The sequence below is a fragment of the Miniopterus schreibersii genome, assembly GCF_964146895.1.
Source record: "Miniopterus schreibersii genome assembly, chromosome: 5".
Lineage (NCBI taxonomy): Eukaryota > Metazoa > Chordata > Mammalia > Chiroptera > Miniopteridae > Miniopterus > Miniopterus schreibersii.
In genome coordinates this window covers 35,836,737-35,862,681 of record NC_138106.1, presented here as the reverse complement: position 1 = coordinate 35,862,681, position 25,945 = coordinate 35,836,737, and the positions used below count along the sequence as shown (strand labels likewise).

Genomic DNA, 25,945 nt, shown 5'->3' with positions numbered 1-25,945 from the left:
TCCAGTCTATAATGCATCTATCTTTTAGCATCTGCTCATCTTTGGTTTAAAAACAAGCAGGAAGTGTATTTTTGTAATAAAGTAAAAATAGTTATTTATATCCTAGTGTTCCAATCATGTACTTGTGACTTTGACTTTGGAAACTACCATTTGCTTATAATGAGGTTAGTTAGGGAAGTCAGAGTTAGAGAGTCACAGTTACTTTAATCTGGTACTCACCTCTGGGGAAGAGAGGAGAGCTTCCCTTCTAAAAGGGTACATATGAGGTCATCATATACAGTCATGATTTATTTGCTTATTTTTTTTTTTCTCTTAAAGGCACATAATATAGTGATTAGGAGCCTCAGCTGTGGAGCCTGGATTCAAATCCCTGCTATTATTTAATATCTGTGTGCCTCATTTTCCTCAGCTGTAAAATGGGGGTAATAGTACCTGCCTCATAGGGTTGTTATGAGGATTAAGTGAGTTAGTATCTGTAAAGCATTTAAAACAATGCCTGGCACATAGTAAATGCCATGTTAGTTTGTTGTAAGTTAATTTGCACAGATTTTTCTGTCACATTCGAGCAAGCAGTTTGCCTTTACAGATACATGGTAGTCCTGAGATCTGGCTATAGACAAGGAAGATTGCCCCAGCTTCCTCTGTTTCTTGGTAATGTCCCAGAGCAAGTGAGATAAAAGCAAACCTCAGGTCAACAAAATAGAACTGAAAGTACTAAATCTAATAGCAGTTCTCTTTAGCAATTCTATTGGAGTACATATTCTATAATAAGGTTAATTGAGCAAACTGGATAGATACCAAATTGCTAGGAGCTACATTCTTTAATTCTGTAATCCCACTGATGGAATTTACCCTAAATAACCCAGAAAGAGAAAAATAAACTGTAATTGTTTATTATACTATTAATAATAAGCAAAACAGTGGATAATCTAAACAGAAGTGGAATGGTTAAGATCTCAGTTCTGTATCATGCAGCTTTAAGTGATAATAATACAGATAGTGAGGCAATACAAAGGTATTTCAGTTGGCATTTGAATGGTAGGTGCCAAACTCTGTACTTGGAGCCAGGGATGCAAACAAGAGTAAGATAGTCTGCCCTCTAGGAGCTCTTACCAGAAGCATCCCGCTGCAGGGTATAGGTGCAGGAAAAACATAGGAGGAAGGAAATAAATTCCTTGACCTTGAAAGAGTCTGGGAAAGCTAAAGGAAACAGGAAATAGTTGAGATAGGCTGTAAGGTTTATCAGATGGATAAATTGGAGTAATATAGTTAATTCATATTAAATGTTTATTATATATCCCATACTTTGCTAAGCACTTTTCTTTTTTTAAATTTTATTTTCAATTACAGTTTGCATTCAGTATTATTTTGTATTAGTTTCAGGTGCACAGCATAATGGTTAGATAATCATACACTTTACAAAGTGTTCCCCCTGATATTTCCAGTACCAACCTGGCACCATATATAGTTATTATAACATTATTGATATATTCCTTATCTGTAGTTACATCCGGTGGCTATTTTGTAGCTGCTGATTTGTACTTTTTAATCCCTTCACCTATTTGTCTGATATAAATATTGCTACCCTATCCTTTCTTTTGTTTCCATTTGCATGAAATAATTTTTTTCCATCTCTTTACATTCAGTCTCTGTGTCTTTCATTCTGAGGCTAGTCTCTTGTAGACAGCATATAAATGGGTCTTGTTTTCTTATCCATTCAGCTATCCTATGTCTTTTGATTGGAGCATTTAATCCATTTACATTTAAAGTGATTATTGAGAAGTATGTATTTATTGCCATTTTATTGTTTATAACTACGTTCCTTCCTCCCTCCCTCCTTCCCCCTTCTCTCTTTCCCTCTCCCTCCCTCCCTCCCTCCCTCCCTCCCTCCCTCCCTCCCTCCCTCCCTCCCTCCCTCCCTCCCTCCCTTCCTTCCAGAAATCCTTTTAACATTTTTTGTAATAGTGGTGGTAATGAATTCCACTAGCTTTTTCTTCTCTGGAAAACTATCTTTCCTTCAATTTTAAATGATAGCCTTGCTGGGTAGAGTAGTCTTGGTTTTCGATTCTTGCTTTTCATCACTTTGACTATTTCATGCCAATTCCTTCTGGCCTGCACTGTTTCTGTTGAGAAATCAGCTTACAGTCTTATGGGAACTCCCTTGTAGATAACTAACTGCCTTTCTCTTGCTGCTTTACGATTCTCTTTGTCTTTAACCTTTGCCATTGTGATTATGATTTGTCTTGGTGTGGGCCTCTTTGGGGTCATCTTGTTTGGAATTCTCTGTACTTCCTGGACCTGTGTGGGGGGTTTTTTTCTTTACCAGGTACAGTATGGGAAGTTTACAATCACTATTTCTTGAGATAGGTTCTCAATCCCTTGCTGTCCCTCTCTTCTCCTTCTGTTACCCCTATGATGTGGATATTGATGTCCCAGAGGTCCCTTAAAGTATCCTCATTTTTAAAAATTCTTTTTCCTTTTTGCTTCTCTGATTGGGTGTTTTCTGCTTCCTTGTCTTCCAAATCACTGATTCTGTCCTCTGCTTCATTTAACCTGCTGTTGATTCCTTCTAGTATATTCTTTGTTTCAGATATTGTATTCTTCATTTCTGACTGGTTCTTTTTTATGGTTTCTGTGTCCTTTTTCATGTTTATTATCTCTTTGTTTAAGTTCTCACTGAGTTCATTAACTCTTTCCCTAAGTTCCTTGTGCATTCTTGTACCCATTGTTTTGAACTCTGTATCTGGTAGATTGCTTGCCTCTATTTCATTTAGTTCTTTTTTCTGGGGATTTCTCCTATTCTTTCATTTGGGGCATATTTCTGTATCTCCCCATTTTGGCTGCCTCTCCATAATTGTTTCTGTGTGTTAGGTAGATCTGCTCTGCCTCCTAGCCTTGGTATAGTGGCCTTATGCAGTAGGTGTCTTGTGGGTCTCAGTGGGACAGGCTCCCTGATCATCTGAGTTAGGTGTTCCAGGAATGTCCCTTGTGTGGCGTATGTGAACCCTCTTGTTGTAGTTGAGTCTTGATTGCTGTTGGCCTGTTTGTGGGTAAGGTTGACCCTCGGGCTGGCTGACTATGAGGATTGCCCTGACCACAGTGTACAAGCTGCTGTATGGGGGCTGTACCCACGAAGTGGAATTTGCCCCAACAGAGTCTGGTGCCTACTGAGATCTCCCTTTGGAACTTATTGGATAATGTCTGATATGATCTGAATCTGCCCCTGGGTAGGTTGGTTCTGGGGACTCTTGAGAGGGACTCTGGTACAGATCAATGTCAGCTGCTACCTGTGATTGGCCCTGGGCTACCTGTTTGGAGCTATAAAGCAATCCACAGTTTGTGGCTGCCTCTGCTGGGCTTGCATGGGAGGGACCAAGCTGCACACCAGGGCCAGCTTCCACAAGCACTGAGCCCAGGGGAAGGTCAGCAAAAGGCCCAAGGCATCCCGAGATCCACCTCTGCTTGCTGGCTGCCTGTTCAGCTCAGTCGCTGAAAGAGCCTCTGGTGGTACATGAGTGGCATGAAATAGGTTATCAGTGAGTCACCAGGAAGGGGGAAATGGTGTTCACTAGACTGATATAGATTCAAAACTCGATGGCATTGTTGGGTCTGAGGCCACTCAGCAGAAGTCTCAGGTAATACCAAGGCCAGCTGCCACCCACTGGGTGCCCTCAATCTTTTGTGGTAGTGTGGGGTCTCAGGGAGTCAGGGTGAGGCCAGCAGAGTTCATCAGGCCCAAACCAACCAAGATTTGGCCGTGTGAAGAGAGAGTTCTACACAGAAACAGTAGCACTGGTTGAGTGTGCATGGGAAAATGGCCATGACCAAGAGCCACATAACTCAATGTCTCCCTCCTGGAGAGACTTTTTTTTTTTTTTTTAATATCTTTATTGATTTCAGGGGGAGAGAGAGAGAGAGAGAGAGAGAGAGAGAGAGAGAGAGAGAGAGAAAGAAACATCAATGATGAGAGAGTCATTGATCGGCTGCCTCCTGCATGTCCCCTGCTGGGGATTGATCCCGCAACCCAGGCATGTGCCCTGATCGGGCATCAAACCTCAATCTCCTGGATCCTAGGTCGATGCTCAGTTGGCTGGATGACGCCTGACCGGGCTAGAGAGACTTTCAAGAGAGTCTGCACCAAGGGCCCAAGCTGGCCACAGCCAGTTGACTGCTCTGTGGGTGTGAGCTGGGTAGGGTAGGGCCACTGGAAGGTGGGGCTAGTGGATCTCCTGTATGGGAGTTGTGCTGGGTCGGGTGTTTGCAAAGAGAGGGATGGCCGATGCCCGGAGCCACACAATTCAGCCTCTGACAACCCTGAATTGACCCTCAAGAGCCCTCCAAGAAAGTCTACACTGTGGACCCAGGAGCCTGACTGCTTAGCAGGGTGGGGTGACAGGGTTGGGAGGGTGGGGCTAGTGCAGTCCCACTGGCTGGTGCCATATGGAGGGGAGTGCTCAACTTAGATAAGATGGCATCTGTGGACTATGTGGGAGAGAAACTCAGCACAGGGATCCTGGCGGCTATCCCTGGAGCCACACAACCCAGTCTGTCCTCACACAACTCCAGTCCACTCTAATCTGTCCTCCCTCTGCTGGAGCCCAGGGTGAATGGCTGCAAATGAGATTTTGTGTATTGGCCCTTTAAGAGGTCACCTGGATTTCCAGCCGACTCCTGTCTCTCCCTGGTGGACAGAATCCCTGCTGATTTTCACAGCCAGATGTTATATGGGCTCCTCTTTCTGGTTCTGGTGCTCTGGGCTGGGAGCCCCGGATGAGGTTGAGATCTCATGCTCCTCAAAGGTGACCTTTGCAGCAAAGATATCCCTCTGGATTCTCAGTGGCCACCTGTGGATGGGGGGGCAGCTCTTTTTGCCTCTCTGCCCTTCCTACCTGTCTCCATGTGTCTTCTTTTGTAAATTCTTGGTTATAAGACTTATATTCAGTCTTTAGTTGGTTATGCAGGTTGATTGTTCTATAATTTAGTTGTAACTCCAGTTTGGACCTGGGAGAAGGTGAGTGTAACCATCTTGAATCTCTGGGCTAAGCACTTTTCATTATCTTGATAATTCCTCTCAACACTACGTGGTAGTTGTATGTACTATTGTAAAACTGAATAAACTGAAGCTTAAAGTGGCTAGGTAGCATGCCGAAGATTGGTGGTAGAGTTAGCATGCAAACACATGTCTGTCTTCTAAAATCCATGTTCAAAATCATTATGCTGCACAATAGCCTCCAACTATGGAGGTATTAATACTTTATGACCATAGAGAAAATAGTTCTTTTGGAGCAAGAGGATTTTCTTAATAATGTTATTTTAACAAACAGGAGTTCTTATCAACAACTAAACACCTGGTTTATTGTGCAAGAGCTATTTATGAAGTAGCTACATGCAGATACGGAACAGAACTATTTCCTTCAAAACAGAGGATCCCCTCTTATCTCCATTAGAGATTTCATCATTCTTACCTAAGCAGTGAGTAAGATGTGACAATAAGGTTGACAGTTTGGGAAGTAGGTTAGGAACAAATAGCCAAAATGGGATATAACTTAGAAAGTGGGTTGCTTAGAGTGGCAACTTTTGATAATCTTAGATCAACAATAGAGACTTCTCCATACCCTTACTGTGGGAATTCCTACTCCGTGTTTTATTATTATATGAAAATTTGAGGATTGGTGCTGTTTCAACTACTTACATGGGCTTATCATTGTCAGGATAAAATTATACTGAGTTCTTTGTTCTAAAATAAAAAACAGAACAAGAGCCCTCAGTCTCTATTATGTTACAGACATTTAATAATTCTGGTATAGCACTCATAATACTCCTGGGGAATGAAACCTTGCCTGCCAGCTCTCATTAGAAGAGCCTTTGAATTTGGCATTCTCCAATAGAGGAAGTAACTTACTACCCAGGAGATGGTGGGACATGACATTGTTATATAGAGTCAAAGAAACAAAACTCATTCAATAAGGATTTTGTTGTTGTTAAGGCTGTTCACTTTTTTGTTCATACTGTGTGTGTTTTTTAATGGTTCTTAATAGTAGTCTTTATTTTACTTTTGTACTTTGTTTTTAGGAAGAATGTACTGAGAATACTTTCGTCTCCCACTCACAATGTGTTTGTGTTGTTTGTCTCTTACATATACTCACTTGTTCACTGCAAACCTCACAGTGTGGGCTGGGAGCCCCCATGTGTGGGAGCTGGCCCTTCAGTCTCCCTTGCTTCCCCACTGCCACCTAGAGCTCCTCGCTTGTCTTAGGACAGGCTCTGGAGAGTGGGTTCCCACTCCAGGCACTAGAGCCTGTGCCCTGGGGGAGGAGGCAAAGCTTCCTAGGCAGCCACTGATGTTTCTTGCAAGAAACTGGATACTGCCCTGGCCAATGTGGCTGAGTTGGTTGGAGCATCAAACCATACACCAAAAGGTCATGGGTTGATTTCAGGTCAGGGCACATACCCAGGCTGTGGGTTTGAACCCTGGTTGGCGCACATACAGGGAAACAGCCGATCAATGTTCCTCTCTCCCTCCCTTCCTCTCTATCTAAAATCAGTAAAAGCATGTCCTCAGTAAGGATTAAAAAATAAATAAATAAATTTTAAAAAAAAGAAAAAGGAAACTGGATGCCTTTGAGTCTGGAAAACACTAACACTACTCCAGAGTTCACATGCCATCTTTGTGTGTGTTGGGATGGGTTCTAGCCATCCAGGCGTTATCCAGGTTGGGGTACACCCAGTGTCTTGCACACCATCGTGTTCTAATGGGTTTGGTTTCCTTAGCAATTGGGCCCCCAAGATCGTGGCCTGGTTTTGCAAGTCAGGCTTGGATGGATGTGGATGATTCTGGAAGGAATAGCTGAGCCAGCCACTCATTGCCAATAGATAGGCTGAGTTAGGTTTTTTAAAACAGGAGATGCAGGCGGCGCTAGGCTCCATGCAGTCCTCTGGAGGAGGGGGTGAGGGAGCAGAGGAGCTTCAGGAATGCCCTTTGGCCCCAGAGCAAAGAAAGGTGGATTCTGCACTGGATCTGCCAGCAGGCCCTAATGAGGAAGGGAGCAGCCGGCCAGATGTGAACCCCTGGTGGGCATCCTATCTGCAGTTGCCCACCACAGGATATGTTTGCAGCCAAGGATCCTGAGTCCTTCCAAATGGTGCTTCTGCCCCAGGGGGTCATCATGGTTCCCACCTGTTTACATCTCTAATTGATTTTCTAATGTTGGCAGTTTTATGTTAAATACCCACATTCACACCAGCAAGATAAGGAATGTGACATCTATAGGGGATTTATGTGTATCTTTAACCTGGAATGTCTCTAGGGAAGGAAGCACCTGAGAAATCTGGGCAGGTGGATGTCCCCTTGCCTTGTGATATAAATATTCAGAGCAGCTGTGACCTGGGCAGGTGGCACTGGAGCTGGCAGGTCCACCACAGCATTCTGCTCATGACTGTCCTCCTCGCTCGGATGACCTTCTCTAAGTGGGTCTGGTCCTGAGCGGGACCCTGTGAACTATCTCCACTATTCCTGGAGCTTGGTGGGAACCTCTCAGGTGAGTCTGAGGCATGGTTGTTTTAGGAGAAGCCTCAGGAGCCTCCCAGGTGGGAGCCTTTGCTTCTGGTGAGGCTCATTTGAGTTGCGTGTCTTCCTAAGTTCTGTGTCCAAGCTACACTGAGTGGTATAACTGGGGCTGAGGACGCAGCCTGGGGGTTGGGGCCCTGATGTTGGAGGGGTTTGTTTCCAGGGGATGTGGCCAGGGGAAATGCCCAGGGTCAGAATGACCTGGAGCCCTGACTTATGCACCCCTGTCTCTGCCCAGAGCCCTTACTTTGTTCCCCGATTTTGCTGGAGGGTTTCAGATCTCTGGGTGCACACAGGGCATCGTGGGGTCTCCTAGAGGGCAAACTAAGTCAGAACCAGCTGGCATTCCTGCATATGCCCAGCACAGTTGCTGTGTGAGGTCCCAGCCCTGCTCTGCCCATCTGAATGGAATTCTTCTCATTAGTAGACCTGTATTACAAAAAAAAAAATTGTACTCAGTTATTATTTTTTGAATATTTTCAGTAAACATTTTGTGGAAATTTGTTTTCTTTTGTAATATAAGTACTTAAATTATGTCCTCGATTTTACCTCTTGGCCCACAAGCCTAAAATATTTACAGTCTGGCCCATTATAGAAAATTTTGCCAAGTGCTAGCTTGGAGCATTGACTTTTCACTCTCCTTTTTCTAATATATGCTTTTAAGGCAGTCACAATTTCACTGTATGCAGCATCCCACAGATTACGATGTGTTATAATTTCTTACCATTTAGCTCAGACTTTCTACTAATTTCCATTTGGTGTCTTCTTTGACTCGTATTATTTAGAAGTGTGTTGCATAATTTCTGAATATTTGGAGACTTCTCTTGTTATCTTTGTTACTAAATTCTAACTACATTCCCAAGTGGTCAGAGACCATACACTGTATAATGTCAGTCTTTTGAAATTGGTTGAGGTTCACTTTATGGCCCAGCATATAGTCCATTGGCAGATATCCATCCAGTGTGCGATTGAAGTGGTATTACTTTCATTCTTTGTCTTCTGGGGTTTTGGATACCCAAATAAGGTTGGTCCTTGTCACATTCTGTGCCTACTCTGTACCTATTTGCAGTTTCTACTTCCGCACAGTAGGTATGTTTGTATTTTTAGTGTAACTTTCTTCTTTATCGCTCCAATGGTTTTCTTTTCCTCCCCTTGTGGTTTTGGGTTGCCTAAAGGTTTAAAAAAAAATCCAACAAAAAACCTTTGTGCGTACTTGAATCTCAGCAGCCTTTATTTAGTTCGTTATTAGGTCTATAATCCCTAACCGCTAAATCAGTGTTCACTTTATGCCTAAGGACTTTGTACGAGTTAATCAATTTTTCCTTCGTGTTGATTCATTTGTCATTGTGATGTTGTTCTCATGAGACTGGCCTGCCTTGCCTTCGACAAAGGAAAAAAATGTGCTTCCCTCTTGCCTGGGCTGTGTAGTTTCCTGGTATTAAGCAGCAGCGCCTGGCCTGTGAACTAAAGCTATTGTATTTGAGGAGTGATCTGCCTAGGCGCCCGTGCCCATGATCCCTATGCATGATCCGCTCCTTCAGTTCAGCTGATATTTGGCATCTCTTCTGTGTGGAAAGGGGGTGGTGTATAACAGTAGAGACTCTATTTTGTGTAAGGCGCGTGTGTGTTAGGTGCTGCAGCTCTTAACTTTCTCGATTGGGGATCTATTCTTTTTTTCTATTTCACAGTAATTGCTGGAAAAATTTGTGATGATGTGAGAAAAGGATGGTGTACTTAGAATCCTTACTTGAGGAAAAATGCTGCTGCTTCTCTAACAGGAAGACATGCACTTCGAGTTACTTTTAGAGTAAATGGGGATGGATTCTTGCCACAGTCAGACAGTGAAGTACATGCATCTTTGTTAATCTGATTAATTGATATTTATAAGTTTTATAGCAAATATGTATAACTTTGTATTTCAACTCATGAGACCCTCTGCTTCATGCTGCAGAAATCTGGGTGTTGGAGCTCTTTAGCTGTGCAGCCAGGGCGAGAACCCTGTTCTGCTCTCCTTGTTGCTGATATGAGGGAAGGACAGGAGGCATGTGTATATCCTGGCTTTTCCTGGGTGACAGGGCTGTTTAATTGGGGATGATCTTCAATTTTTTGTCACAGAAAATGGGCAAAAGAATTTTCAGTTATTAGTGAAGTAATTGACTCCAAGTCCATACTGGGAAATGAAAGTTAAAATATTTTGCCAACAAAATAGAAATTTTAGAGTGTACAACACAAAGAGTGAATTCTGATGTAAACTGTGGACTTCAGTTCATAGTAGTGTATCAGAATTGGCTCATCAGTAGACGCGAGCCACACTAATGCAAGATATTCCTAATGGGAAATGGAAGGGGATGAGAGAGGACAGGTGAGAGGTACATGGGAACTCTGTACTTTGCTCAATGTTTCTGAACCTAAAAGTGCTAAAAAAAATAAAATAAAATAAAATGAAGTCTATTAGTTTAGAAGTTTTAGGTATCTGGTTTAATGTTCCTTAGCAAGCATGTACCATACAAGTTGAGGTTCAACCCCTTGACCTTTGGAATTTCTCAGTTGAGATGACTCTGGCTTGCAGTTTGAGCTGTTGTCAGGTAGATTTGCTCCTGTCTATGTTCTGATGCTCTCATGTCTTCTCTCCTTATCTGCCCAAACAGTTGGAATGTCAGGATGCCTTGGAAACAGCAGCCCGAGCTGAGGGCCTTTCCCTGGATGCCTGTACGCATTCTCAGCTCAGAATCCTGGATGAGGAACATCCGAAGGGAAAGTACCATCACAGCTTAAGTGCTCTGAAGCCCATTCGGACCACTTCCAAGTAAGAAGCTCCCCTAGTTGATGACTTCTTCGTGAAGCCCCAAAAGCAGTGTTGAAAATTTGGGCAAAGATTAGACCATTTGGGGAGCCCCATTTTTTGTTAGAGCTCTATTTACTAAGCAGTGTATTATAAATGCTGGCTGGCCTCTTGGTGTGTGTTGACAGTTTTGTGTTTTGGGTTTTTTCTCATCAGACACCAGCACCCAGTGGACAATGCTGGGCTCTTCTCCTGTATGACTTTTTCTTGGCTTTCTCCCTTGGCCCGCCTGGCCCACAAGAAGGGGGAGCTGTCCATGGAGAATGTGTGGTCTTTGTCCAAGTACGAGTCTTCCGATGTGAACTGCAGAAGGTAGGCGTCTCTGGTCCACCCCAGTGTCCCACATACTGGATACATAGGGGCTGAGCTAGGAGTGTGGGTCCAGCCGTGGTGAAGTCCTCAGCTCTGTGTCCTTTTAGGATCGGAGCTAGTGATGGAGGGAGGGTAGCCTGGGATGACTTTCTCTTTGCTCTTCTGCTTTATCTCCTATTTCACCTTTAATCCTGTTTTAACCACGGGCTTTCTCTCTCTCTCTCAGCCCCGCTTGTCTTCCTGAGTCTACAGGGAGATTATGTTGCTGCCTTGTGACAGAATACATTTTTGTGGTAGCTGATTTTCATGATTAAAATCTAGTTTACAACCTTACATTTTACCACAGGATCCTTCAGAAAGGGTTGGGGACCCTTGAGAAAGGACGTTCTTATCCACAAACAAATGCTATGCAGGGATAATCTTTCTGGGTGGAAGGAAAGACTTTTGTTCTCATCATTTTCTGTATCCTGAGAGGCTCCCTATGCAGGGTAAATATATAGTCACCCAGGAAGGGTATTTTTTTCCAGAAGATGAAGGCTATGTACATAATTTGAAATAAAAGACTCCTGTGAGGGGTGTGAAAACCTGGAGACAAAGAGTGATGGCAGGAGGGAAGCTAGGGTGTGTATATCCCCTGGGGCGATGTGTAACAGAGGACATGTGCCCTTGTTAAGACTAGAGAGACTGTGGCAAGAAGAGCTGAATGAAGTTGGGCCAGAAGCTGCTTCCCTCCGAAGGGTTGTGTGGATCTTCTGTCGCACCAGGCTCATCCTCTCCATCGTGTGCCTGATGATCACGCAGCTGGCTGGCTTCAGTGGACCAGTAAGTTCTAACCATCCTTTCTGACAGTCTCCAGGGGCCCAGCCATGGCCAGCTCTAACACTCTTGTTCCGTTGCAGGGGTTATGCTCACCTTTGGGCTAGTTAGCAGCCTTAGAGATGCCTCTAGGCCTGTGGAAAGGGAACAGTTGATTTTGGAGTGAGTGGTGGCTTGTCAGTAGCTGGAAGGATGTGGAAAGAGTTGCCAGATAAGAAATGGAACTGGCTTGCTCTCCTGGGATGGGGGTGAAACTGAATGATTCCAGCTCTGCCCAGGACTGTGCTCCTTTGCTGTGTGTTGACATGAAATGACAGTCTTGGTTCGAGAAGGTGTGTCTCTTGGTGCTGTGAGTGGGCAAGAGCAACCTTGTGTGGCATAGGCTGTTGAGCTAGTGCTGGCGACGTACCAAACGCCTGGAGGCACAGTTGTCACATGTTTGACTTTTCTGTGGCAAATGAGTCCTGAAGAAACTAGAGGACTGTGGAGGTTTTCAGAGTCTAACCTGGAGTCCATTTTCAGTTTGTCTATAGTGTAAATTGTGCGGCAAGTGTTGGGGTGGCAGTCGTGCTTTTTCCTAGTGTGTACTGAAGCAGAGTAGGGAAGAGTGATGTTCACCTGTATGCTGGACACCTGTTTCTTACACCTGCTGTGCTGCCTTACACTTGAGCCTTTGATTAAATCTGTTTTCTACATATTTGCCTTGAGGCATCGGAGCAGTAGTGCTACTATACTGTGCATTTTCCATGTATGGGTAAGCTGGAGGTTCATAGTTTTGGTAAGTATGTGCCTAAGATGCATGGTGATTAGGTAAAACTAATTTACAATTTTTCTACTGAGTTTTTTTTTCTTTTCTTTTTTAACGTTTGATGCCTTTTTAAAAACCGTTTTGATCTCTTTTCTGAAGCAGAGAACACTACTTTTCTGATATTGGGTTTCTATGTTAATTGACCAACTAACACATTTTTGTGTAAGTTTTTTAAGTAAGAGGGACTGTGTAACTGAATATTATGTTATTGACCAGAACAGCAAACGTTTTCATAGGGCCAGCTTCCCCCAAGAAGAGCTTCTGTCATTGTTTCACTACAGGGCTGGTGGCTGCTCTGATCCTTCATAGAATTCTTTTGACTGGGTAGCACACTATACAGGCTTTCTGGATTACATTTGGCCAATGCAAGAACTTCTTTGGCTCCCCTCACCAAAAAAATATTCCATAGGTTGTTGGAATTTTAATTTTTTACTTGGGAAAAAAATTACATATGCATGTTCACTTTGGGGGCCTACAGTCATTGCCTTGAGCATCTATGTATTCCTTAATCTTTTAAGGCACAGCTCACTGAAATACTCTTTAGTAAATTCTTCTAGATGCCAGGGAAAGCTGAGAGAGTTGTCTTTTAATAGGAAAACAGCAGCATGCTTTTCCTTCTCTCTGCCCTTGGGGAAGAGCACCTTGAGGCCTGTATTAGTTCATGAGATTCATCCTAGAACAAGTGATAAAGCAATGGTCCTGTCCACAGTCTCTCTCATTGATAAAAAGATTTAAAATTGTAAATAATGCAAACTTCTTTTTTTGGAGCTCCAATTCTAATAAATTTATTTTCGATTGGAAATTAAAAAACAGGCTGGTTTTGAGATTAGTACTAGCCATGTGCATACCTTCTGTCTGTGGATTAAATCCTTTCGAGGAACATCCCTTTTAGATTTTTGCACATTTGCTAATATGGCACAACTTTCAAACTGGCTTCATCTGTTCTTACAGAAATCTACATGAGAACCCACTCCCCAAATATGGCATATTTCTCATCTCCCCCTCAGGCCTCACTGAACCTTGCTGGCCATATGCAGAACAGGTGAAACACAATCAGGCTATTGTGTTTTGTTTTTAAACGGCTGGCCAGCCAGGGATGGGCATCTGTGATCAAGATGATCCAAGGATTCAGTGATGCCAGTGGACCAGCACTCCGTATAGGGTATCCAAGGATCACCATAACGTTAATGGAATACCAGAATCTATAAGGGTATGGTCCTGAGCTAAGATGAGGCACCAAATTGCTGAATTTACAGAGCTGATTTGTATGGCCTTCCTGGATTAAAACAGTTTAAAAGACCAGGCCTGACCTATGATGCGTGTGTAAAGAATTAGCATCTGCCCTGTAGATCTGCAAGAGAAGGCTACCTCCTGCAGAGCTATCTCTTGGTGAATGCTAACTGAGCTCAAGGGCCTTTTGGGGAAAGGACAGTGAAAAGCCTCTAGAGAGGTAAGTTTTCCACCCTTCCAACCTCTCTCCAGCTGCAGCTTGCTTGGTGCTGTCAGAATCTGGATTTGGGGGGAGTCTCTCTGTAGTGGAACCAGTGACAGAAGCTGTTCTTTAGAATTTTCAGGATTGGCTGTATTCTGCGGTCAGAATGAGAGAGTCAAGCTGGGCAGAATCTCTCGCCAAGAGTTCAGGTAAGGTAATGTTTATTCACTGGGAATGTTTTCCACAGCCAGACAGCTATGCTGACAATCCCAAGTTTTCTCCCAGTTTGTTTAAATTTACATGATAAATTTGTAACTTTTTAAAACTACATTTTGGTTGGATTTGCCATGAAAACTTTTTTTTTTCTTTATCCCATACAGAATGGTTTGAAATGTAATTGCTTTTTAAAAACCCTGTTGTTGGAAATGCTTTAATCTGCTGTTTCCTCTTTTTCCCCCCCTTTGAAAGTTTTGCATAGTATAAGCATTCATTATGTCTTTTCCCTTCCCCTGGCTCCTCCCCTGTGGGAGGTACTCATGCTATTACCAGTGCTGAAAAATGGTATGGTACTCTAAAGGTATGGGAAAGAAAGAACCCCAAACTACAACCTGCTGTCCTTTCACGCCTTCCTTTGGAGACTGTTCCATCGGTGCCGAGGTGTGTGAGAAAATGCTTTACTGCACTGCCATCTTACTGAGTTGCTTCACGTGAGGAAAATGGGGTTTCACCCTGCCACTCAGTGACTCAGTTCCACATTTTGGATTGCATACTGGAAAAGAAGCCACTCTTCTTGCTAGTAAAGCAACAACTCAGCTGTATGCAGTGGTGACCCAAACAATGGATATAAACCTAAAAATCTGAGGGAGGGAAAGGTGGAATACAATAGTTCTTGGAATCTGCAATCTCCTATTTATTGGATCAGGTTATTTACTGAGACTTGAAGTAAATCTGATTGGTGGGGATCTCTTAGGATCTAGTGGACATCTGGTATTAATTTCCTCTCAGGAAAAATGAGAAATACCAATTAACTCAGAGAGAGTCTGGGTTCTGGAATTCAGCATTAGCTGCCTCAGGACAATTGTTCTGGCCTCCCATTTTTGTCTGTCATTCAGAGCTGGCTTCCAGCTACAGCACCCTTTGCTAGAAGGATCTGGGGTAGATGGGTGGGTGGGTTTCTCATTCATTTTTTTTTTTTTTTTTTTCCTTCTGGGTGGGGGATTGGTTTGGCTTTCTTTGGTTGTGGCTTGTTTTGTTTCATTTTTGGCAAGATCAATTTTAGCTGCAAGGACTTGAAAAGACTGAAGGATGCCACCCGTTTTTCCTCGAGGCCTAGATTTTTGTATTCTGTCCTGAGCAGAAGTCATTCCTCACAGCCTAGTGAACCAATAGCATCAGCGATTTACCTCTTTGGGGAGTTTTTGGCTTTGTTTTGTTTTAACTCTCTTTCCTTAGCAGCAAGTTCTTTATTCCTGGAGAATCTACTCCATTGCAGACTCACTGCAGCGTCAGGAGCCCTGACTGGTTAAGTGCTGTCAGCTTGATGTACTACTCCGGACTCTGGAAACAGATACTGGTTCTATTCTGTATTTCCGCTGTGTGTGGCTAAAACGACGGTTGGAGGCCAGATGACCTGTTAGATGGCTAGCCTTGTATAACTCGACTCTGTATGTTCCCATGTATGTTACCGCAATGCTCCTCCTGTTGTACAGTGTCTGTGAGATGCTCTTTGAAGATGGTACTTTTTTTTTTTCATTTTCAATAAAAGTACATTACCTCCCACTTCCTGGTATTTAATCCTGTTGCTGAATGTGCCTTGTGTGAGTGTGTGCTCCGGCGTTGCAGGACCTCAGAGCTGGAGGTGGCACTCGGTGGTTCTTGGGGGCTGGCTGCCTTCCTCACTGCAGGTGGTGTTAGACATATGCTACCTGAGGTAACATGTTTTTGTTTTTGGGAGGGAGCGGGGGGTGGGGAGGGCCCATGGGAGGGTCTCTGGATTTGTGAAAGTCTGCTTTATTTGCTCCCTTCTGTGCTATTAAACTGCTGATGTTTATTTTCAGGAATGTTTTGCAAATGCACTTCTCACTCTTCCCCAGTCCAACTGTAGGTACACTGTTCCTTTTTATCAAATAAGCACGTTACGATCCAAAGAGAGGTCTTAATTTCATTTAAAGAAATGTATCAATGTGTGGAGATGCTGGAATAAGGTCAAATATATACTTTTTAATGGCTGTGTGTTTAGAGTTAATTTCAGCTCATGGACAGGTTTATGTTACATTAGAAAGAGTAACAACTGTGGTGGTGTCCTTACGGAAGAACCTTTCCAATTAGAGCTACCTCCTGCATGATGCCCTGAGGAAGTTTCTGCAGGCAGGTCGTCAGTGATGTTCGGGCCTCCAAGGAGGTGTTTCCCTGCGTATACACCTGCCACTGAACAGCGGGGCTGCCTCCTCTTTCTAACTTAACATAAAGCTGTGGCGTGGTGTGTGGGTGCTGCGCAGATGTTGACGGCGGCGTGTGTTTCTCCCTGTAGGCCTTCATGGTGAAACACCTCTTGGAGTACTCCCAGGGCACAGATTCTAACCTCAAGTACAGCTTGCTGTTAGTCCTGGGCCTCCTCCTGACAGAAATCGTGCGCTCTTGGTCACTTGCACTGACGTGGGCGTTGAATTACCGAACCGGTGTCCGCTTGCGGGGGGCCATCCTCACCATGGCATTTAAGAAGATCCTTAAGTTAAAGAGCATTAAGGAGAAGTCCGTGGGCGAGGTGAGTCAGAGAGAAAGCTCCCGGCTCGTGCTCTTTCTTTCCTTTAGGCCCCTGCTCTGTCCTGTGCTCTCCTGAGGCAGGGGAGCGCATCCTTGCAGGGCCCTCTCACTGCTCTCCGTGTCTCCTAGCTCATCAACCTGTGCTCCAACGACGGGCAGAGGATGTTTGAGGCCGCGGCCGTTGGCAGCTTGCTGGCTGGAGGACCCATTGTTGCCATCTTGGGCATGATCTATAATGTGATTATTCTGGGGCCAACAGGCTTCCTGGGATCAGCTGTTTTTATACTCTTTTATCCAGCAATGGTGAGTAAGCCTCCCTGCTGTGTTTGGGCAGCTTCTCCTCAGATAAGTTACTTCCACTGGGTTATATATAGTAGGCACCGCAGAAGTCTCACATCTCTTGCTGGAAATTTCCTCAAAGCAGGTCATGGGTTGGAAAAGTCTAGAAGGAGCTAGACAGTGCTCAGTCCGTACAGGCAGAATTTGGGCTTGAGAGGAAGTAAGCTGTCCCTTGAATAGAGGCAGTGGCTCCTAATGAGTTTTAAAAAGAGAGAATCTGAGTGAAGGAGAAGAGCAGCAGGTGAACCCGCCCCCGGGTGACACGAGTGTTGGAGTCACTCCGTCCCAAGTTGATACTAACTAATATGGCTCTCCTGCTTCCCTGTGGTAGCACACAATATCTTTTTTTTTTTTTTTTAAACTATATGTTTATTGATTACAGAGAGAGGAAGGGAGAGGGAGAGAGAGAAAAACATCAATGATGAGAGTCATTGATCGGCCGCCTCCTGCATGCCCCCTGCTGGGGATTGAGCCCGAAACCCGGACATCTGCCCTGACTGGGAATCAAACTGAGATCTCCTGGATCATAGGTTGATGCTCAACCGCTGAGCACGCCTGGCTGGGCAGCACTCAATACCTTGGATTACTGTGAGAACAAATGTTTGTCTTAGCTTCCTTGCAAAGGGATAAGAATTGAATAATATTTTATTCTAATTTAGTAGACCACTTTTATTAAAAACAGTATAGCTACATGACACTCATTTTATTTATAATAATCTTAAACAGATTTATTTCCCAGAAAGACCAGGCAATTCTTAAGTTTGATAAGCTCTGATTTGGCATAACATCTCTTTTTCCTTTCAGATGTTTGTATCACGGATCACTGCATATTTCAGGAGAAAATGTGTAACCACCACAGATGACCGTGTCCAGAAAATGAATGAAGTCCTCACATACATTAAATTTATTAAAATGTATGCCTGGGTCAAAGCATTTTCTCAGGGTGTTCAAAGTGAGTTTACAGACTTCAAATGTGCATGTGGTAGGAGGACTTTGGCTTCTTTGCTTCCTGAGCACTTTAGCTACTAGGAATCCTAAAGTCATAGGATCATAATAACTTATGTTCTAATAATATCTCATGAACTTTACATCAATAGGGATCTTAGCGAATTATACCTGTTACCTCATCTCACAGATAAGGAAATTGAGACTTGAGAAAACTGATTCCCTGCTCCCCCCAAGATAATTCAGCTAGTTATGAGCATTCAGTTTCAAAGGTCACTGTCTTTACTCTCATCCTGCCCATAGTTTTCTGGTGTGGCCATGATGACATCACAGAAAACAATATCAAATGGCTGCTGAGAGCTCCACTTCTGCCTTCTGTGCTCTGTGGGTGTATGTGCACCAGAGGTAGTTAGGTGTGAGATCTTGGGGAAAGGGGTGTTGGGAGAAGCGCTGGACGAGGGGTCAGGATACCTGGACCCAGCTCTGTTACTCACTCAGGGTTTTCTGGTGTGTTATTTTTATCTTTTCAAGCGATTAATTTATGCTGAGTCACAATGTTCTTAGTGCTGGGCCTTCTAATGATCCATAAATTTACTGAAGACATAAACATGTCATATGTTAGTGCCACAAAGCTTGGAGGAATAATTAGTATAGACTGGGCATTCAAAAAGATCTCAACAAAAGTTGGAATGATGGGCCTTTAAAAAAAGCAAAATTTAAGAGGGATATATTTAAAGACACTTTAGAGTTTAAAAAAGAAGATATAGTTACATATAAAAGTAATTTAAACATAAAAGGTATGTTAATTGACCATCACCTCATAATACACTACAGCTAGCCTGAATACACTACAGCTAAAAAGTTAAATGCAGTTTTAGGCTGGATAGAACTACAGTGTTCAGATCAAGGAAGCTGTTTCATTTTCACTGCTTAGTTTGTTGATTAAACCTTCAGGAACCTTGTGTCCAGTTCATAAACTTTATATGTGAGCAGTCATCCAGAGCGGGACCGCTCAGAAGTGTCCAGCAGTCAATTAGGCTGCTTCATTCAGTAGTGAGTCTGTTGCCGATAAAATGGAACAAATAGATGCTAACTGGACATCTGCCAAGCACATTGGTAGTAGGGTGACCACTGATATGCCCTCTGGCTCTCAGGTTCTATAGTTTTATAATCTTCTGAGGTTCCACTCATCTTTTAGCCCCTGACTTTGGTATCTTTACCTGTGTTTGTTGGTTTGAATAGAGCATTCTTGCTCATTATAGATTTGGACAAGGTGTATGATAAATGTTAAAGTGATGAGTTGGATTTTTTTTAATATGACTAAGGAGCTGGCTCAAAGTAGTTCCCAATGTCTTGAGCAGTGGTAATACCTTTTAGGCCAGCACGTAGCCTCTCAGAAGAATTTCTTTTAAGTTTAAAATTTTATTTGAAAATACTTCACCACTTTATTATCATGTTTCCTATATCATGGTCTCATTACTCTAGGGCTGCTCTGTGAATAAGGGTGTCACTTTTGCAAATATTTAAGAAAATCAGTCTGCCTACAAAAGTTATATTTCACTCATCTTCTGATCACCCTCCCTGCTTTTTGTGTGGAGGCCTCTGTCCCAGTGCCAGTTTACAGTAGGCATTCTAGCAAATCTTAGTTCCTTTTAATTTTCCATTACTGTTGTACAGTCTTTCCTGTAAGTACCGAGGCAAGAAATAAACAACAGCCAGGTCAGCAAATAAAACTGCCCATTGTGGATACAATTCATGTGTTCGATCCTTCTAAACAGAAGAAATTTGCAGGGAGAATCAGACTAAGGCAAAAGATGATCATTGTAATGCTATGTAGTGCTGTTTACTGTTAGATTCATTCCTGTGATTTGATCCATTTCAAATCTCAGGCTTGTGTGCTAGCTTCAGTGACAGGAATTGACAGCTCTAGTGACCTAGTCTTTACATCGCAGGAGTTAAAGTGTCATTTTATTTTATTTTATTTTTAATATATTTTTATTGATTTCAGAGAGAGGAAGGGAGGAGATAGAAACATCATTGATGAGAGAGTCATTAGTTGGCTGCCTCCTGCACATCCCCCACTGGGGATAGAGCCCGAAACCCAGGCACACACCTTGACTGGGGTATTGAACCCCAACCTCCTGCCTTGTTCATAGGTTGATGTTCAACCACTGAGCTGCACTGGCCAGGCTAAAGGGCCATTTTAAAACTTGTGCCTGAAGACCTTCCGAGCTTTACTTGGTGGCAGAGGAGCAATGTTGCAGGTTTCTTTTGGCTTGCTTTTTAGAAATTGTCTTCCTTTTTGTTCTTAGAAATACGAGAGGAGGAGCGACGGATATTGGAAAAAGCTGGGTACTTTCAGAGCATCACCGTTGGTGTGGCTCCCATTGTGATGGTGATCGCCAGTGTGGTGACATTCTCAGTTCACATGACCCTGGGTTTCGATCTCACGGCGGCACAGGTCAGTGAGCCCTCAGGGCTTGGGGAAATCTAGACGTACCACCTACAGAGGTGCTCTGGTCCTCTTGTTTCTGGATTTGGGAGTTTGCCTAATAATCAGAAGGTATTTTTTTTGTGATGAAGCCGAGAAAGTGGAAGAGTGAAGATTCAGCCCTAATGCATAAATAATGGATGGGTTGTGTTTAGTCAACTTGACTTTGGGTTTAATTCTAAGAATATAGATCATCCTGTGGTTTAGACTTACTGCAAAATTTAATGGAAGGACTCATAAAAACTCTACCTTTAAAAAAAGGTATCTGATTCATGCCAACATTTGACAGTCAAGTTGTACCCTTCCTTAAACTGAAGGGAAATTGATGATTTCTTATGATTTTGGTTGAATAGGCTAGTCAGGCTCCTTTTCTTCTTCTTCTTCTTTTTAGGCTTTCACAGTGGTGACTGTCTTCAATTCCATGACTTTTGCTTTGAAAGTAACTCCGTTCTCAGTAAAATCCCTCTCAGAAGCATCAGTTGCTGTCGACAGATTTAAGGTAAGTGGCTCCCCTCTCCTCCACGTCAGGAGCGTCCCTGGCAAAACTGACTGCTGCCTTTGTCCCAGTAGGCCACACAGGCTCACAGGCTGGCTGCATTCGGCTTTTGTTCAGCTTTAGACTTTTGGCAGGTTGGTAAGAAAGGGGCCAGTGGAGACTGACTTAGGGAAGGAACTAGTTACCTTTTCACATAAATGAATTTTTACCTTCTGTAGATGGCCCCCCTAGTTTTGGGTCCCCTGTATTTCAGTATTTCTCTTGAGAGCTAGTCCCTCTGCCTGGACCCGACATGGATGTATGTTGTAACTTACAGGGCCCTTAAATGATTCAAACCTAGAGGATCAAAACTGTCAGGTGACTATCAGCTTTTTCTCACCTTGACCTACCGTCTACCTCTACCAAAATGCTACCCTCATTTTGATTGGTCAGTATGCTAAGCCGTTTTTGATACTTTCCTTTTCCTGGCCTGTGGTTGCCACTTATGATGCAGGGACTCCAGTGACATGGGGTAGTTGTAAAACTAGATCATGTTGAGGAATGCAGAAGTACCAGGTGTTTTTCTGGGGTGGTTTATTGGTCATGCCCTGACTGTGTTCTTTGTGCCTCCATAATAATACTATACATGGTGTGAGAGGGAGGTATATTTGGGAGGGTGGAGGGAGGTAGATATTTGAAAGTGGTTAATACTTTAAAAAAAGAAAAGGAACAGCACCGGCATGGGCGGGGATTCCTTGGCAAAGCCACTGCAGAGCAGCTCCTGCACTCCTGCTGTAAAACAAGCAATGCTAGTGGCTGGAAGGCTTGAGGCTCAGGTGTTGGAGGGATTAATATCATTACCTTGGATGTTCAGGAGAAAACAAATTGTGTTTACCTCTTAAGAAGAATGAAGAATAGCTTCCCAAGATTTTTTATATTTTACTCGTTTATGGTTAACTAGGTGAATTTTGTTTAAGAATGCACCCCCAACCCCTGCCCTCCCTCACCCCAACCTGGCTGCTAGAAGGCTAAGAGCCAGAACCATATAAAAAGAAATGGTCTAATTGTAACCAGACCTTTATTTTGCTGAACCCACAATATCCAGTCAGGGAAGAAGGAAAATGATTTGACTATAGATGTGTGTCCCCCTCCTTGTTAGTGAGTGGATTTGGTGACATTTTGGATGTAGAAATGGGAGTTTGTGGTATAGATTTGTTTTCCCCTTGTTTCTCAAGAGCTCTCTTCCCTTCACTTACTAGAGAGGACTTGTATTAGCAGGTGGCCTTTCTCATCGTAGCTCCTTCCTCTTTTCAGGAAGCTTCAGAGTTCATAAAGGAAGCACAATCAGCCACAGCTTTATTATGTGCCCCATGAGACTTCAGTCCCTTTCTGTCCTGTTCCTCTTGGCAGTCTCCTCCTTCCCAGCCTCCTTCTGCCCTCCCCTTCTCCTAGGAGGATGACACTCTGTAGAAAGGCTGTGAGAAGCGACCCTGTGACTCTTCTGACTGTCACCAGTATAAGGTTGCCAGCTTTAGCAAGTAAAGGCACAGAACATCCATTTAATAATTGCATGGGACATACTTACACTGACAAATTATTCACTGTTTATCTGCCATCATCCTGTATGTTCGCCGGCAGCCCTGCACGTAGTCACTTCTGCTTAACAAGTACATTCTGAGTTGATTCTCCCGAGGGGGAATGAGGGTAGTGTTTCGATGGTCGTTGTCCTGCGGTAAAGTTGAGGTCTGTGGTTTCTGCGTCTCTAAGATTCTGTTGTACTGGCGGGTGCAAATCCGAGTAGATATAAATTCACGTGTTTCGACTCAGCACCTCCTGGCAGAATGACCCGAAGCTGAAATCCTCCTGGGAGGGTGCAGGGCTGCACGGAGCCTGTGGGAAGGAAACGTGGGGAAGGAGCTGTGTAAACTAGAGACCCAAGCACCTTTTTAAATAATCTGCTGAGGTTTAAAAGGTCCTTTTAGTAACTCTTTAGGGGAGAGCAGTGATGGGAATCCCGTCAGCGTATGGTTTACTGTGTGAAGGTGGTGACTATTTGCAAGTTATTCTTAGCTCAGTCTTTCAGGGAGGCTCTGAACTAATGAAACTAACAGCTGTTTCCCAGAACTAAACCTGACGTTGACTAAGTGTGAAGATTATCTAGGAGATTTCTTTTGTTTTCTTTTTATCTAGGAGATTTAGAACCATGCCACTTCTGGGAAGATTGGAGAGTAGGATTAAATAGGAGGTGTGGCAATCTAAGGGAGGAAAAGAGCAAGTTTAGGAGTTTCGGATCTGTCAGAAAGGGTTTGCTTTCGGGGAGGGGGATTGTATGATGATTGAGTAACACCTGCACACTTTAAACTAGTTAGGGGTTCTCAGTAACTAAGTGGAGAGTTCTGACCCTGAGAAATCATTTTTTCTCTAAAGACTTTCTAATGTTTAAAATTTTTTTATTTAAGAAATATGTTTTTATCATATCGGTACTCCAATTGGGATACTGTTCTGTAGAGAAGACCACTGGTTTAAGGGAGTTGTCAGAAGGGGTTCAGAGTCATGGGCGGAGATTTATTCTGGTCAGTGTTTCAGATCTGATTTCAGGAACACTTAGCTTTTCAAGCCTTCCAGTTTTCTTCCTCACAGAACTCAGTAGGACTCCAGGAATGTGTGGGGAAGGAGTTTCGTTCTCTTCCCAAGGATGTTTCTGAGGGGATACCCTTCACTTCCACACAAGTCCATTCCTTTGGTGGTTTGAGTTTTCTCAAGTTCCAAGGCAGGATTCTGAAGACATGAGAACTTATTGGCAAGAAGGTGTGCTCTACCGTCAACAAAACTTTAGGCCCTTCTTTCTAACCTGAGCAAGCTAGGCCTGGTCATGATCTCAGGTCAGTCTCTCCCCCTAAACATGTGCCATGTTGTGGGTGAGGGAAGCGCACAGGCTTTGAGGTTCTGCAGGAGCGGTCTGGATGGGAAACAGAGCGATGAGGGTCTGTGTAGGAGAGCAGCATGCTCTTTGGTTTTTCTGCTTGCCATTTTCCCACCGCTACTCAGCAATCCATGGGTGAGAACAGGGCCCACATATGGGCTAGTTAAAGTTAAATGTCCTTTGGTCACATGAGACTGGTAGAAAATGAAAAGCTATGGCATGTAATTATAGTGTGGAGTGTTAGGCCATTGACAAGGCCCCTGTCCCTGCTGAGGGTGTCCCCACACCCCCGTGACCTCTTGCTGGGCCTGAGGTTGGGCTACACTAATGAGCTACCTTTTGCCCTTCAGCTTCCTTCCACTGTATAGCCTGATGTGTTTTGCTGCGTGAGTGTACGCCCTAGGCTTGTCTCCCTGGTCTTGATCCAGTGTCTCATCTTTGCACCTCTCTCACAACTCCTATCAGAGTTTGTTTCTGATGGAAGAGGTTCACATGATAAAGAAAAAGCCAGCCAGTCCTCACATCAAGATAGAGGTGAAAAATGCCACCTTGGCATGGGACTCCTCCCACTCCAGTATCCAGAACTCACCCAAGCTGACCCCCAAAACGAAAAAAGACAAGAGGGCTGCCAGGGGCAAGAAAGAGAAGGGGAGGCAGCTGGAGCACACCGAGCACCAGGCGGCGCTGGCAGAGCAGAAGGGCCGCCTCCTCCTGGACAGCGACGAGCGGCCCAGTCCCGAGGAGGAAGAGGGCAAGCACATCTACCTGGGGAGCCTCCGCCTGCAGAGGACGCTGTACAGCGTCGACCTGGAAATCGAAGAGGTAACCGCTGAGCCTCCCCGCTCCCTGTCTGTCCACCAGGTGTCTATTCTGGCAAGAGCAGGCAGCTGCCCTTCCTCTTAGCCAAGTTCTTTTGTGGCTGGGAGTGATTTTGAACCAATGAGCAATTTTGGCCAACTCCACTCTAAAGGGAATATTTAGGCGTTTAACAATAGAAATGAATAACAACTGGTCTCATGAGATACTCATTTTATAAGCAAGGAAATGAAGCATTCATGTGGATTTTCCAAGATTTTGCCCTGAATAGATTTCTGGTTATTGTAGTTGTATGTGAGCTGTAATCATTGTTTCTGGTGATTATAACTCTGTGTAAGCTTCTCATTATCACTAGGCTGTGCACAACACGGAACCTGGAATGTAATAGGTATTCTCAGTGTTGTTATTATCGACAATTCTGTTGTGATTGTTTATTTTTAATGCAAGTAAAGGATCGCATGGCATATGATATCACAGCCCAGGCAGCACAGGACTGCAGTCTCTCAGAGGCCCTCCTTTAAAAAGTGGCTGGAACAGACACTCCTGGCTCAAGGTTTTTAAAGTACAGAATATGACTGGGAGCCAGCACCACGTTGAGGGCTACATCATTCAGAGGGTCCCAGATGTGGTAATACATTCACCCATTTAACAGCCATTTTTGAGTACCAACCCTATGCCAGGCACTGTTGTAGGGCTGGGATATAGTGGGGGAAAACCAAACAGACAAAAATTTCTCTCCTCTTGGAGCTTACATTCTAGTGGGCAAAGACAGACAGTAAACAAGTGGGGGCTATGTTCCAAGACCCCCTGTAAATTCATGAACCCTCAGATAGTGCTGACCCCTAGTGGTTTTTCCTATACAAACATACTTGTGATAAAGTTTAATATATAAATGAGGCACAGTAAGAGATTAATAATAATAACTAATTAAATAGAGCAATTATGCCCTATACTGTAATAAAAGTTATGTAAATGAGGTGGGTCTCTCTCCAGTAATTTTTATATTTTTCAGACCAAACCTATTCCTGAATCTGTGTAACCCTCCCTTACTTACAGGCAATGGCTGGTGTCCCTTGTTTCAGGGATCCCTTGCTGAAGTCTTCATGTAGCTCAGTGCTTTTGGTGTAACACATTGCTGTCATTCAGATTATGTTTTCTGTTCATGTCTTCTGCCCAAAACTTTAATGCCTCTTCTATCTTAACTAAGGCATATCATGCACTTGTGGCCATAACTTTTACAGTTTAAGGTATAACAGGAAAACTAGCATGAATTTCTGTTTCCTTATTCACAATAACAAGGGTGGAAGATTTGTTCTTACCGTAGATTTTAGTAACCTCTACATACAATTTTTTTCTTTAAGTCCAGAATTTTCACCATTTCACTTACAGGAAGCACTTTACAGCGGGTCTTTAACA

At 43.6% G+C, this 25,945-nt stretch overlaps 1 protein-coding gene across 3 annotated transcripts in view; it reads left to right on the top strand.

The window, feature by feature from the left end:
- The window catches only part of ABCC5 (ATP binding cassette subfamily C member 5), a 73,800-nt gene that overhangs the window by 16,292 nt on the left and 31,563 nt on the right, over nucleotides 1-25,945 (top strand). For all 3 annotated transcript variants that reach the window (XR_013998813.1, XM_081137681.1, XM_081137682.1), the window contains exons 3-11: nucleotides 10,216-10,373; nucleotides 10,566-10,721; nucleotides 11,396-11,543; nucleotides 16,308-16,541; nucleotides 16,670-16,843; nucleotides 17,684-17,831; nucleotides 20,137-20,285; nucleotides 20,707-20,814; nucleotides 24,179-24,535. Coding sequence is in view for 2 of the 3 variants with exons in the window: in XM_081137681.1 (XP_080993807.1) it covers nucleotides 10,216-10,373; nucleotides 10,566-10,721; nucleotides 11,396-11,543; nucleotides 16,308-16,541; nucleotides 16,670-16,843; nucleotides 17,684-17,831; nucleotides 20,137-20,285; nucleotides 20,707-20,814; nucleotides 24,179-24,535 (1,632 nt within the window). In the remaining variant the exon portion in view is untranslated. The remainder of the gene's footprint in view (nucleotides 1-10,215; nucleotides 10,374-10,565; nucleotides 10,722-11,395; nucleotides 11,544-16,307; nucleotides 16,542-16,669; nucleotides 16,844-17,683; nucleotides 17,832-20,136; nucleotides 20,286-20,706; nucleotides 20,815-24,178; nucleotides 24,536-25,945) is intronic.